The sequence below is a fragment of the Toxorhynchites rutilus genome, chromosome 2 (genome assembly GCF_029784135.1).
Source record: "Toxorhynchites rutilus septentrionalis strain SRP chromosome 2, ASM2978413v1, whole genome shotgun sequence".
NCBI lineage: Eukaryota > Metazoa > Arthropoda > Insecta > Diptera > Culicidae > Toxorhynchites > Toxorhynchites rutilus.
In genome coordinates, this window is record NC_073745.1 from 19,866,476 (window position 1) to 19,881,000 (window position 14,525).

At 41.6% G+C, this 14,525-nt stretch overlaps 1 protein-coding gene across 1 annotated transcript; it reads left to right on the forward strand.

The window, feature by feature from the left end:
- Positions 1–8,066: 8,066 nt before the first annotated feature.
- LOC129771317 (protein krueppel) lies at positions 8,067–13,791 on the forward strand. The gene is made up of 2 exons (XM_055774836.1): positions 8,067–9,139; positions 11,160–13,791. The coding sequence occupies exons 1-2, from the start codon at positions 9,100–9,102 to the stop codon at positions 12,713–12,715; spliced, it is 1,596 nt and encodes a 531-aa protein (XP_055630811.1). The 5' UTR covers positions 8,067–9,099; the 3' UTR covers positions 12,716–13,791.
- The last annotated feature ends 734 nt before the right edge of the window (positions 13,792–14,525 follow it).

Consider the following 14,525-nt stretch of genomic DNA (forward strand, 5'->3'; position numbering starts at 1 on the left):
TGAGAACGGATTTTAACGACTTGCATACCAATCGAATCGGAAATTTTCTAAGATTTGTTTGATATGCTATACATATCAATCCTATAATCTGTATATGGTTTAAATTGATGAAAATTGGAAGCATTCCCATTTCCCCATACATTTGTTCTGTCCATTTGTGTACTTTCCCGAACAAATCTGTCAATAACGGACAACTTATGCAGCCGCTTAAATAGAAACAACGGAGGGAGATAGCGAAAAGAGAATATTTGCGAAGTAAACTCCACCCTCGCATAGTAAGTAAACTGTCGCTAGCGTATAAGTATTGCATCTCCTCTGAGGAAAATTCTCAGAATCTTTCTGTGGCCGAAACAACAAAGATCACTTAGTCTGCTCGTTTTGTGTTTTATGTTTCCCCTCGAGCGGTAAACGCTAGCGAATATTTGTGTGCATCTGTTAGACGCGTGTTTGATGCTTGTTGATGCCCCTCGTTAAATACTCAGTGCAATGTGTGCATTGATATAAAGAAACAAATTGCGATGTATGACCAATTTGTGTATTGTTCTCGCAAAGGCAAGGAAGAATCGTTGCTTCTACAAAAGATTCTGCAAAACCACGCAAGCCATTAAACCTTTTCAGGGTCCCCGGAACTTCTTACTAAAGAGTTATTATGAAATTTCGACGTATTCGCAAATAATATCCGAAATGATAAACCAACAAATGTAAAAAAAAAGAAAGATTGCGTAGTCCTACGTCCTAAGCGGTCGAGTCTCGGATACAATCTCTCGAATTTTTTCCTGATTATTCTTTTTCCTTTCGAATTTAAAAAAATTGTAAGGAGTTTTATCTAGGACACGACCGCATATTTTCGACGTAGAACTACGCAATTATATTATGCAATCCACTTGTTTACCACTTCGAATATTATTTTAGAATGCATGGAAATTTTTGTAATAGATTATGTTCTTCGTTACAAATAAATTTGATGAACTCCTTTTACGTTTGACATGATGCCCGGGACACCAAAATATGTGAACGGAAGAATTATCAAACGATCAAACGGTTCTCAAACCGCGAAAGTTCATTCACCTCTAGTATCCGAAATGACGATTTTCCCTGGCTTCTCAGTTTAAAAGTACGTTTTAGGGAAATATATTCCGGTCTGCACAACGACAAGCGAGTGCAAAAGTACTCAACACTAGAGACGTCGGTTAATCGTTCGATTAATTCAAATAATCGAATATCTGCAATTTTATCCGAGTAATTTTGTATCAAATAATGAAAAATAAGAATATGAATACATCGAATAATTATCACAGTAATCGCGATTAATGAAAAAGCAAACAATTTTTTTCAAAAAATACAGTGCAAAATTTAAACTTTGGTTGTCGAAATTCATCGATTATGCTAAACCACTTACGGTTGAAGCATAAAAATAATTCCCTGATGGTGGAGGAGACTGGGGAGAAGAATTCAGCGTCTGCAGGAGTAAATAGCGGAATAGAAGGATGTGATCTAATCTCCCGTACTAAAGTGGTAGTATTCAAATTCAGAGTGCCAAGGAAAATACTAATGGTCAATGATTCTACAAAAATACTTCTTTTGAACTAGTAGTTATAGGGACCAAGTAGAAATTTTCAAATAAATCTGCTATTTCAACAACATTCGAAGAACAGGTAGTTTTGAACACAAAAAATTGTATGCTGGTGCAATTAAAATATTTTGCATCATTTGCATGATGTGCTCTTTTTTCAATCGCCCGCAAAAAAATCACGAAATGGTAAATTTATCAATCTACTGAATTACCATTCAAAAACTACTATTCTGCATAATTTTTTTTTATTATAAATGTCTGTTCATCTCGATTACAAGAAATAAATATTCGCTCGATTAATCGAATTCTGAAAGACAATTATTCGAATGAATCGATTATTCGATTAATCGATAATCGAATAAACGAAAAATTTAGACATCTCTACTTAACACCAAAAAATACCCCCGACTTGCATGTATATTTGCAGGTACATTAATTTTGAAGTTCGTGTTAGGGAAACACAATTCAGTGGGCAAAAAATACCCCCGACTTACATCTTTTTACAAAGCGGATTCCCCCAGGCCCTTTGCTTTAGAAGGCTGTGTTAGGGAAACACAGCTTGGTGGAAACAAAAATACCCCCGACTTGCATGTATATTCGCAAAGCGTATTTCCTCAGGTACATCGATTTTGAAGTCTGTGTTGGGGAAACCGTAAATCGGGCCAATCAAAACTTGACAGTTAAGGCGTTTAAATAACGCTTGACATTTTACAGTTATTCAATTGTTCATCTCATGGAAAATAATATTTTATTAATTGCGATAGACGCGTATTTCCTATCAATTGATGCAAACATCTTTCCGATCGGTTGAGAAATGTTAGAGTTATAAGCATTCGAAACATGGGTAGGATTAGCACACTAATCCGCAGAATAAATGTATGGGAAAAAGGTTCTTCCAGATTTTCTGAATTGAAACCGTTTAGAGATTAGCGAATTGTAATGTATAGCATATCAAACAAATCTTAGAGAATTTCCGATTCGATTGGTATGCAAATCATGAGAATTCGTTCACAGTGAAAGTAGTTATTAACGTTAACTTTATTTCATAAAAACGTGACCTGTATTCTGATTTGGCACCCTTCCTGAAAGACGTAGTTCTACGTCAAAAAATATCATAAGGAACGAGAGACGAAAAATACGGAGGGTGTGCACCGTAGCCTAATGAGTTCCGGGTCTTATCGCTATTTTCTATGTTTCAGACATTGTTTTCTTATCGTGGCAAAAAAACAAAACTTGTCTAGCACAGTTTTGTGTGAAATTGTTAACTAATGGGTTGGAAACATCCCTGTTGGATACTGTGAATTATGTACAGTTGAACCTCGATTATCCGCGGAATAGTCAGGCTAGCTCGCCGCGAATAACGAAAATCGCGGATAACGCAATAAAGGACTACAAATCTAAGCTTCTTGCTCTTACTTTTCGACCAAATTTCTGAAGACTATCTTTTCACGTCCCTAACATATGTTTTTGTATCATATATTCGATGAATAATTACATTTGGATGATAGATGATAGATGATGGATGACAGCAAAATTGTTGCGTATTTCAAAGCTTTATCATGTAACTAGTGTAAAATGAATACATACCATGAGTACATTATGTAGAAGTGTATTTTCAAATATTATTGGCAACCCTTTAAAATTGATCAATCAGCAGCCGAAAACCGTTCCGAAATCGACCCCCTATTGTCTGATCTTTTTTTTTTATCCCATTTATTTATTTAAGGCTCATTAGCATTTCAGCTGTAACAGAGCCGAATTTTAATCGTGTACATGTCACATGGTTATCATATCTATAATTAGTACATTACACAGTTGCCGTTCGCCAATATTCCTTCTTTACCATTACATATGGTACATTCACACAATAGCCATTTAGGCGTAAGAGTATTCTTTCTGTTCTTCCATTATCCAGTTGGACCACCGGACAGCGGAGACAGTTGATTGATCATTGTTGAGTTATTTATAGAACAGCAGCCCGATGTGTCTTGCAGAGCAGAGCAGTTGTATGGATGAATCGATCTAATTTCGACCGTGGATCGATCTCCATCGCTGATGATTGTTGCGTGGACGTAGCTATTCTGTAACAACACAAAGATGGTCAATGAGGGCCCTGAGTTTTGAACTCACGATCGATCGCTTACTAAGCGAACGCGCAACCTATGTGGCTACGGAGACCTCCTAGCTTGTCTGATCTTGTCTTAGCTAAAAATGAGTTTCAAGCACGATTTTAAAGAAATTTCATGCTGAAAACTATGATTTATCAATACAGAAATCATTGATCCATCCATTTAGAAGATCGTGTACACCAGTAGTCAGAAAATGTGAAAGCCATGATCGAAACAAAAATGCTTGAGCGTATCACTCGCCGACAAATTCCGGGAAGGCCTTTGGATTTACTATGGAATTCGCTGTCGCGCATAATCCGCACCGCGGATCATCGGCTCGCGCATAATCGGGGTTCCACTGTGTACAGCAAAGTACGAAATTGTGAATCAGATTTTGATATTTTCTCGTCTGAAAACACTGAGTCCTGTCAGTCTGAAAACAGGGTAACTTCAATATAACGTACATTTTACTTTCAAAATTGTACGTTGTATCGAATTGTACGTTATATCGAAGCATCATGAAGAACCCAGAAGCGTAGCTTATATTACTTTATCGTGTTGCTGTTTGAGTAGGATTAATAAATAAATTCAACTAGCAGACGAAATCAACTTTTCTCATGATGTTTCCCTTCGCACTGTTGATTGGAATTTGATTCATTTAGAATTCGGAAGCACAAAACAGTTGTACTTCGGGATTGGTTAAAAGTACAAATCAAGCTTTAGTATCAAAATACAAATATTGTTCTTTCAGAAAAACAGTATTCAAAAAATTATTCCTACGGACTTTGAAAATGTGTTATAACGTACACGAGGGTACGTTACTGTAATGTATATTTCGTGTTTAACCCATTAACAATTGAGCTTTAAAAAATATTGTTTAGTGTAATTTTGCTCACTGACGTTAAGTAAATCCCTATGTACAAGATTTTTCTCACATCTTCCATTTCATTTCAAATGAAGAAAAATCGAAAAATCTAGAAATCGAACAATGACGAACAATACCCTACATCCTTCCCTGTAGGAGGTTCAATCGAATGGACTTTTCTTACAGCACAATGTGTGTTCTTGTATCAAAATATTACTGTAGAAAAGTGTACATATCTTGGTATTTTATTAGGTGTTGTTATTCGTTAGGTTATGTTAAGCTATGCACTTTTTGCCCATAGGTGTTTTAAATCGAATTTATCACGCATGCTAAGGGTATTCGTCGCTTATTCGTCAGGCGAAGGAAACGTTTTATGGTAGCCGGATTGACACCAATGTTCCTTCTAAACAATTATGGAAGAGATTGAAAATCTTAGGGCTAGGTGAATCTAAGAAATCACCTCCTGTGTCATTTGATTCAAATGAAATAAATGAAGTTTTCGTTAGCAATTTTTCTGAAAGATCAAGTTTTGTTCAAAATGACAACAATCAAGCTTTTATTGCACGAAATTCATTTTATTTCAATTTAATAAGCGAAATTGATGTCGTAATTGAACTATTCCACATGAAATCTAATGCAACAGGTCTTGATTCTCTTCCAATCAAATTTCTGAAGGCAATCAATCCACTTGTGATTAAACCCATAACCCACTTATTCAACTGCATCATAACAACAAGCATTTTTCCCGAGGGTTGGAAGAAGTCGAAAATAATCCCGATCAAAAAGAAAGCTAATTTGGACAGTATTCAGAACCTACGTCCAATAAGTATACTTTGTGCGTTATCTAAGGTATTCGAACGGATTGTCAAAAACCAAATCTGCACTTATATAAATCAAAATAATCTGTTAAGTTCAATTCAATCCGGATATCGTCCTAAACACAGTACAAAAACTGCTATGCTGAAGGTATTTGATGACATTGGGATGGTCTTGGATAAGGGACGACCAGTTGTTCTATTACTTCTGGATTTTTCTAAAGCCTTCGATACAATTTCCCACGAAATGCTTTGCAAAAAATTGGCTCAAAACTTCAATTTTTCTAACCATTCAACCACACTTATTCAATCATATTTAACAGATCGAACCCAGACAGTTTTATGTAATGGAGATTTTTCTAGATTCCTTCCTATATGCTCTGGAGTACCTCAGGGCTCAATTCTAGGACCAATATTGTTCTCCTTATATATTAACGATCTTCCTCAAGTGTTGAAATTTTGCAAAATTCACATCTTTGCGGACGATGTGCAAATTTACTATGATTGTCAGGATAATTCGGCAACAATGGTTTCAAAGAAAATCAACGATGATTTAGCCAGAATATATACATGGTCGAACATGAATAAGCTTGTGTTGAATTTTAATAAAACCAATGCTTTATTCATAAACAACTCTCAAAACAACATCATACTAAAACCGACGTTGCAGTTTAACAACTCAACAATAGAATTTGTTGAAGATGGTGTCAGCCTAGGCATCACTATTCAATCCAACTTTAGTTTTGATAAATATATATTCAAACAATGTGGGAAAGTGTATGCTGGTCTTCGTACATTGTATGCTACTACATCTTTCCTCAGTGCGGATATGAAACTCAAGCTTTTCAAAAGTCTTGTATTACCTCATTTCATCGCTTGTGATTTCCTGCTTTCCGAATCATCAATGTACGCTCAATCGAGATTACAAATAGCATTGAATGCATGTGTACGATATGTATTCAACTTGAATAGATTTTCCAGGGTTTCTCATTTACAGTATCGTCTGCTTAATTGCCCATTTATAAAGTTTGCGCCTATGAGATGTTGCTTATTCTTATTTGATCTTGCGAGAACAAGCCATCCTGGCTATTTACACGAAAAATTAAATATTTTGAGAACCGCGCGCGCAAGGAAATATGTTATCCCTCGACACTCCACTTCCAAATACGGCAATTCATTCTTCGTTAGAGGTGTTTCACATTGGAAGTCATTACCCAATAATCTTACTCTAATGAATTCGAAATTTGCATTTAAGAAGAAATGTTTAGAGCACTTTAACCGTTAAATTAGTAGAATTAGTCAAATTGAAATCATAAAAGTTATATTAGTGACGCACTGTTCTGTATACAAATCATTGTAGCATTTAAATGAGACCGAAGTCTCAAGTTACATAATACAAATTAAATAAATAAATAAATAAGGGTAGCTAATAAACTAAGCTATAATTGATGCCAAAACAATACCATATGGTTGCTTTCCGAAGTCTTGAAAAATTATCATTGTTTCTGTTCGATTTTTCCAACATTTGAACGTATCATTGTGAAATTTTATCGCGAATATGAAAACCGGCCATCTTTTACCATCTATTTTTCAAATGAAAGCAAACCCGAGATAAAGCCATATTCCAACGCAAATCACATCACGCCAGTGCAGCTTCGGTTAGAAGCATTTTGACGACAATCAGCGGCATGCACGGCTACCACACGTGATCGCATCCAACAAACGCATTAACGCAACACGCGTAACCTGTGCCCGGCAGCGAAAAACCGAAAAACCGTCCAGTCACTGACATCAACGACTAATCAATCCGGCTTAAGATTCCCGCGAGCGATGGTTGGAAACCTTGAAATTCCACCGCTGAGCACATAATAGACAACATCGTAACCGCACGGCACACTGATAAGCCATCCACCCACCAACCCAAAGGCGATAGTTTCAAGCGATGGTCAAAACCAGAAATTCCAACCCCCTCCGGGGGTGATTGGTTTTGATCGGTGCAACATGATGAAACGCTTCCGGTTAGATGACCATCACCACCACCGACATGAAGGATGCCTTCCAACACGAGCGATGTCAACCTGGTGGTGAGTGGTTTGCTGATCAAAAAATTCTGTATGACAAAAAACCAAACAACCAAGGTGGAGGGGATGGTAGTGCGTTGTGCAAGCGGGACAAACGGTTGGTGCGGTGTGTTTGGCGTCTCGTTTCGCCCTAGCGCAACAGAGCGCCGAAACGGATTACTGCCCCTTATTTTTCAAGTGATGATGATGACGGATGATGGCAATGATGGGTTGAACAACGGAGAAAAGTGCGTACAGATTAACTGGATTGAGAGAGAGTCATTGACGACGATGATGGCGAAGAGAGTGAAGTTGTGTACAAGGGTTGAAAGGCTGCGCAGGAGCGGGATTTTTTTTTTTTTTTTGAGAGAGAGAGAAGGAGTGAGAGTGAGAGAAGCAAATCTTGGGAACGTGTTGTGCTAGGTCAGCAAACTGGCTGGCTGGAAGCGGGAGAGAGGACCGCTTCGCAGTGCGAGAGAGCGGATTACTGTGTGTGTGATGAAATAATGATGGGAGTGCATTGGTGTGTGCGCGCGCTCCCCGAGTGGGTGAGAGAGGATTTAGAGCACAGTGCACACCAGCGGAGAAACGGTATCAACGTGACGACAGGACACCCCGTTTCGGGGCGCTCGCTCGCCTTTTTGGTATGTTGGTGTGGTGGTGTTGGTAGGCATGGTGAGGCAACATAGTCATGTGGCAGCAGGACCCCTAGCACAGTGTCATCCCGTCATCCATCGAAAGTGAAACTCGTTTCGGCACACAGGCAGTCGATTGCTTTTTTTGTTCGTCTTACTTCTCGGTTCAGAGTCTGGGATGGTTACGTTGTGATGTGCTCTGATTTCGTAACTTCATTCAGTATCCTGCTCTCGACTCGCGTGCCATCACTAAGCAAGCAAGCGAACAACAGTTCTCCCGCGGTCTGCCGTCTCAGTCGCACAGTTGCTGGCTGGACATCAACAAGCTCCCATCCTCGCTTTGCTCACTGTCACTTCCGTCGTCACCGCTCAAGTCGGTTGCGATTACGCGACTTCACACAGCGGATCAGAAGCGGCGGCCAAAAAATTTTAATGGGTACTTACCTCGCGTGCCATCGTCGACAACCGTCAGTCGTGTATTGATTTTCTCACCGTTCAGACGTGTCAGTTCAGAGAGCGATCCTCGCCGACTCCCGCAGAACGAGATCTCGATCGTGTACAACGCAACGCAGTGATTCAAATATTTTGTTCGTGAGTGAGCGCACCTGAACCAACACAGTTTTAGCAAAACTATTTAAGAAAAAACAAAAAAAATAATACAAAAATTATCGCAAGGCACGGCCCAAAGTTCCTCGTCATCCCGAACCGCAGCAAACGCGCTCTCAGCAAGTAGTAGTTCCAAACAAAGTATAGTGTGTAATGCCTAATGTGAACCTACACTTGGCAGTGTGATAGCGCGCAAGGATTAACCACAGTGTGGCAACATTTTTAGAACACCAATGACAGTGTTCGAAAACAGTGTGTTCTGTTAGTTGTGATTATATATGAATAAACTTAGTGAAGAACAACACACAATCGGGTGTTATTAGCGACTAGTGCTTGAGTTTTTTTTTGTTTGTTCCTTTTGTTTGTTCAAAATAAACTAAGTACGAGGAGAGGAGCCAACGACAAAACCAAATTCGATACGGTGATCCAAGCAGGCAATGGCCTTATCGCTGCTGCAAGAAGCGCAAGCATCAAGAGGTAAGTGTTGTGTCCCAAAATGGGCAATCAATTTTTTGATCCAGTAGACATTGATTCGGGGTGGAAGCAGCAAATCAAAGAATGCGTTGGATGCCGTCGGCATCAGCTTCGAGCATCTGTTAAGTCGAGGAGATGACTTAAATCTCAAACGGGTTAACATTCGTTAACCTCTGTCTCGCAGCGTAGCCAACAAAGACTTTGTCCGCAGCGCGCGATAAATCAAATTAATGTCCGTTTTAATTGTTCAAAGACGTGGTCAAAAAGAGCAGGCAGGACTTTACCCGCCTACTGCGGATTCGCGCGGTGCGTTCCGAGAATTCGCGTTTTCAATTGGCGCAAGCGGTACATGAAACAGAACCGAAGAGTTCGGGGAAGTGGAACGAGATAAACATTCGTGCATCTTGTCTTTTTTTTTTTTGACAAAGTACGCGTACATAAGCTCACATTTCCGAGGCGTAATTAGGCTTGAGTAAGGGTTATTTTGTTTTAATCTCGCGCGCGCCCTTTGTGCCGCTGTTTCCTTCCGCCCCGCGGTAACGAAATACATAGGGAAATCGGAGGAAAATTTCGTACCCCGCTCTCAGCTTCCCCCGTCGGTACATAACAACGGGAGGAAAACGGAACCGAATTCGCGCGGGGAAAGTACGCGATGTTTAATGAAGGTTCTGCGGGGGGCGAAGAAAAGGGAGGCTGATTTACGCGAGTTACTAGCTTCTTTCGCTTTTCTTTTTCTCGGGTTGAAGCCTTAGCGCGAGGCGAGGCGAAAGGCTTTCCGCCCACGATGATTGATGGGACGGGCAGGAGTAATAATCAAATGGGAGGCATTCGCTCCCATCGCTGTGGTGAAATGAACTCCTTGTTTTGAAGCCCTTGCACAGCGCTCCGGAAAGAAACGGAAAGGGGTGAAGAGAATAATAAAAAAACAAAAAACAAAGTTCGTTCGTTCGTGTGCCACAGGCGGAAGAGTAAACAATCGTATATAGACACTCAACAGAGGCTGTAAAAAGGGGTGAAATCATAAACACATAATAATAAACTTATAAATAAAGAATTGATTCGCTTTGGGAAGGCTTCCATCGACAAACCAACAAGATTGAGGCCGTTCTACACTAGGCGGTGCACAAGTGCACAAATGCCGGCGGCACTTGATCCGCCGGGAAATCTTCCCGTCGTGCACTGATTAGCCGGCGGATTCTCCCAACCATGGTCAATCGAATGTAAATAAACCATCAAATGTGTGATCCTTTCCCGCGTGTTCGCTTCCACACATACAAAGCGAAAGCCGGCGTTTCGCTGATAGCGAAAGTCGTATCCATTGCCCCCCATTCACATGTGGAGGAAATGATCCTTTCTCCACGCCGAAGGGAGGCGGCAGACGTTTCGAAAACACGAGAACGGGGCGAGCAATTCAACCGTCTAGCCACCCAAAACGTCGTAGACGCCGAGGACGGGGAGGACACGGCCGCAGGCTGCTGGAAGGGGTTTTTGTTTTGCTTCCTGATTTCGCACACACATATGTGGAAGACGCGCGCGATACACACGCTCAGGAAAAAAGGGCTACACGAGAGAGAGAGTCGCTGCCGAAGAATCCTTCGGGCGCGCGCTCGTTCGCACACACATGTGCGAGAGTGGGTTACAAGATTACAACCGGATCGCGTAAGCAGTTTGTTTACGTTTACTCTTCATTCATTCAACCCGGGTGCCAACAGAAGCGCGTTCGTCAGTGTATCCCGGCCTGAACTTAACCGCCTGCTGGGATCGAATCGATACCCTTCCACAGATTAAAAGGTTATAAATCAAACAAAATTTTTGCTCAAACAATCAGCCGACAAATATCGACACCGAAGTGCTTATTTTGTTAACTCATTTAAACTTGACATTCTCGGATCGAATCGATAGCTTTTAGTTGCTTTGCTGCTCCCACCCTCAATAAATACACACACACAAAAAACACACACTCCGTTCGAGCCAAATCAAATTATCTAATTCGTTTTCCGCTTCTGTTTATTTTTTTTTGTAGGATTAGCCGCTATCCGTAGCCTGCAAGCAATGGAACGTGAGGAGGTTCGCAGTTTGTCAGTGTCCCCGCCGCTGACCGGACAGCACCATCAGCACCCTCACGCAATGAGTATGAATCACCTGAATCACAGTCCCAGCCTTTTCGGTGGCTGTCATCCGGCGATGGGAATGCTGGCTCCCCAGCTGCTGGCAAATCAAACCGCCGCGGCACTGATGGCCGCCGGTCTCACAATGCCACTGCGGGCATCGCTAGCCAGCGGACTGTTCCCACATCATCCGGCTCTGTTCGGAGCCTGGGCTCCCCCGACACCGAACAGCAGCAATAACAGTCCACCACCCCCACAGAGCCCCATCTCGCCGGCCCTCAGCCACAAGAGCTCCAAATCGCTCAAGCTCTCCACCAACAACAACCACATCGTATCGACCACCTCGGAAATTCTACCTCAACAACAGAAGCGCTCGGGCAAGCGGAAGCATCTCTCGATCAAATCGGATGCCGTGCTGCTCCAGTCGCCTCTCGGCCAGACCATGCCCGTGGACATCCCAAACATGGACATGGTCAGTCCCGGTCCCATCTCGCCACCTACCTCCGGTTCGTCGCCCCAATCGAACGGGAGCGTCGAAATACCGTCAACCATCACTACCTCCACCAGGGATCCCTCCCGGGACAAAGTATTCACCTGCAAGATCTGCAACCGCTCGTTCGGGTACAAACATGTCCTCCAGAACCACGAGCGGACCCACACCGGCGAGAAACCCTTCGAGTGTCGCGAGTGTCACAAACGTTTCACCCGCGATCACCACCTGAAGACCCACATGCGTCTGCACACGGGCGAGAAGCCCTACTCGTGCACCCACTGCGACCGTCAGTTCGTCCAGGTCGCCAACCTCCGGCGGCATCTACGAGTCCACACCGGTGAGAAGCCGTATGAGTGTGAAATGTGCGAACTGAAGTTCAGCGATTCCAACCAGTTGAAAGCCCACATGCTCAGCCACAACGGCCAGAAGCCATTCCACTGTGACCGCTGTAACTCAAGTTACCGCCGACGACACCATCTGCTCCACCACAAGTGTGGCATCACGAGCCCCCCGACGCCTGCCATCAGTCCCGCCATGTCCCAGTGCGACCAGAAGTCCGGCTGCTCGGAAGTCTCCGACTTCTCGATGGAGCTGAAATCTTCCTCCCTGCTCCATCAAAAGTATCCCGGCCTCACGCTCCCACTGGACTTCAGCACACCCGAAATCAACCATCTCAACCACCATCACCACCACCAACACCACCCGGGAGCCATCGATCTGCGGGCGATCCGCACCCCAACCCAACAGCACTCCTCCGCCAGCTCCTCCACGCTAATCAAATCCGAACTCCCGGAGCAAACCGAACCCGAGGATCTCAGCATGCACTCGCCCCGCTCGCCGGTCACCCTGGAGGAACTGGACGAGCTGGACGACGCCCCCTCACTGTACCTGAAGCAGCGCCAGCAGAAGCTGGCTTACGCTGCGGCGGCCGCCGCAGCAGCAGCCGTCGCCCAACGTCACCACGGTATGGAATCCTAAATCTCCCTCTACTCCCCCCATAAAATATGAATCTAACTGTCGTTGACAACGGATACCAAATAATCGAATCGAATGCCAAGAGAACAAAAACAAGTAGCTTAGAAGTTAAGCGAAAGCGCCATATTATCTATACATACACAAGAAAAACACACATCTATATATATATATGAAGCATATATTTAAATCAAAGATCAAATTTATAGAGTAATCAAATAGTAACCCCCCCTCTCTTTAGCCGTTGGTAGTCATTGTCTCTTCTTTTCCGCAAGATTGTCCACCCGCCGCCATCTTGATGTAAATAGATGATTGTACATAACACAGTGAGAGAGCTGTCAAAATTTTTGGATGGACGGCGACAAAAACCAAACAAACAAAACAAAAAAAAAACCGCAAACGGGTTATGCGTTCAATTTCAGGGAAATACACACACACACACATACTTTCACACTTTCACACGATTATTCTAATCTAACAGTATAGCGGTCCCAATACAAAACTCTCACAAACAAAAGAGACAAAGCAAGCCAAGAAAAAAAAGTATGGTATACAAGTTCCTCCTCTTAACGAAATGTGGAAACGATAACACGATTTCCCGCCCCCCTCCACTTCGCCCGATCGGATCAAACGCGGGAGAACGATGGTGGTGAAATATTTATTAGCGACAAATTGTGTTCCGTTGTTGTTGGTTGTGGTGATCGCGATCGATCATTTTGTTTGAAGCGCGAGAAAAAAAAACCCAAGAGGTGTCCTATTTTCTTTTTTTAGTTGTGGTTGTTTTATTTTTAAAATATATTATTATTATCATTATTATCATATTATTATGTGGTCTCTGATTTTATTCGATAGAATCTTGTCATGATTTGACGGGTGCGTGCGTATGTATGAAGAAGTAGGAATAGCAATGTTAAACGAGCAGCGAAAAATCAAAATTTAATTTTAAGGTCTTATGCTTTTGCTTCTGTCCCCGGCCAGGGGACGGGAACCCAAAAATTGTATAGTTCTATTATCATTTTATTGTATGCGGATACAGGTTAAAAACGGAATAAAATATTTAAATTTATTTGGAAATGAGGAAATGCGTTTGTTTTATTTTGGTTTTTATTGTCTAGGTTCATTATGTTATATCACATTTGATGCTTTCATTTTGTTACTTTGATTTGGTTTTCATAATTTATACATTTATCGATTTGGGTTTGTTTATTCTGAGGTTGGATATTTCAATTGGTGTCAATATTTCGAAAGGTCGGTTTTAAAAATTTTATGAAGCCACTAAAATCATCGGTTGAAAATTCAATTATGGGTGAAATGAGAAATGCGAGGATGATAAAATCTCAATTCGGTGCACATTTCAGTTGAAATCCTTCAACATATTGTTTTTTCGTATAGGAACAGCCTTTAAAAAATTAATCGAGAAAAATTTATTGTACATATGTAGTTCTATTTATGTTGATGCCTAAAACAGTTTTGATGTCCGTTTGTATCGTTCGGAACGTGACTGAATCTTCTGACTATCATTCAGACCGCGTGAATATTTCCGTCATCCGGGGGCAAATCGATAACCGGGAAGAAATTGATCAAATATACTATTGAAAACAAACTGTTTTTTTTTTAAATTTCAAATTTTTATATGACGTGTTCAATAATCATCTGTAGGTTCTTTTCGTCAGTGGTTCTCATCGAATCACTTATTTAATTGCATAAAAATTAAAATGCAATATCGTTTCAATTTTCAAGTATGGTAAAGAAGCATGTTTTCAAGACATCAAAAGAATATTAATAGACGCTAAACATATTGATCCACACGCTGCTG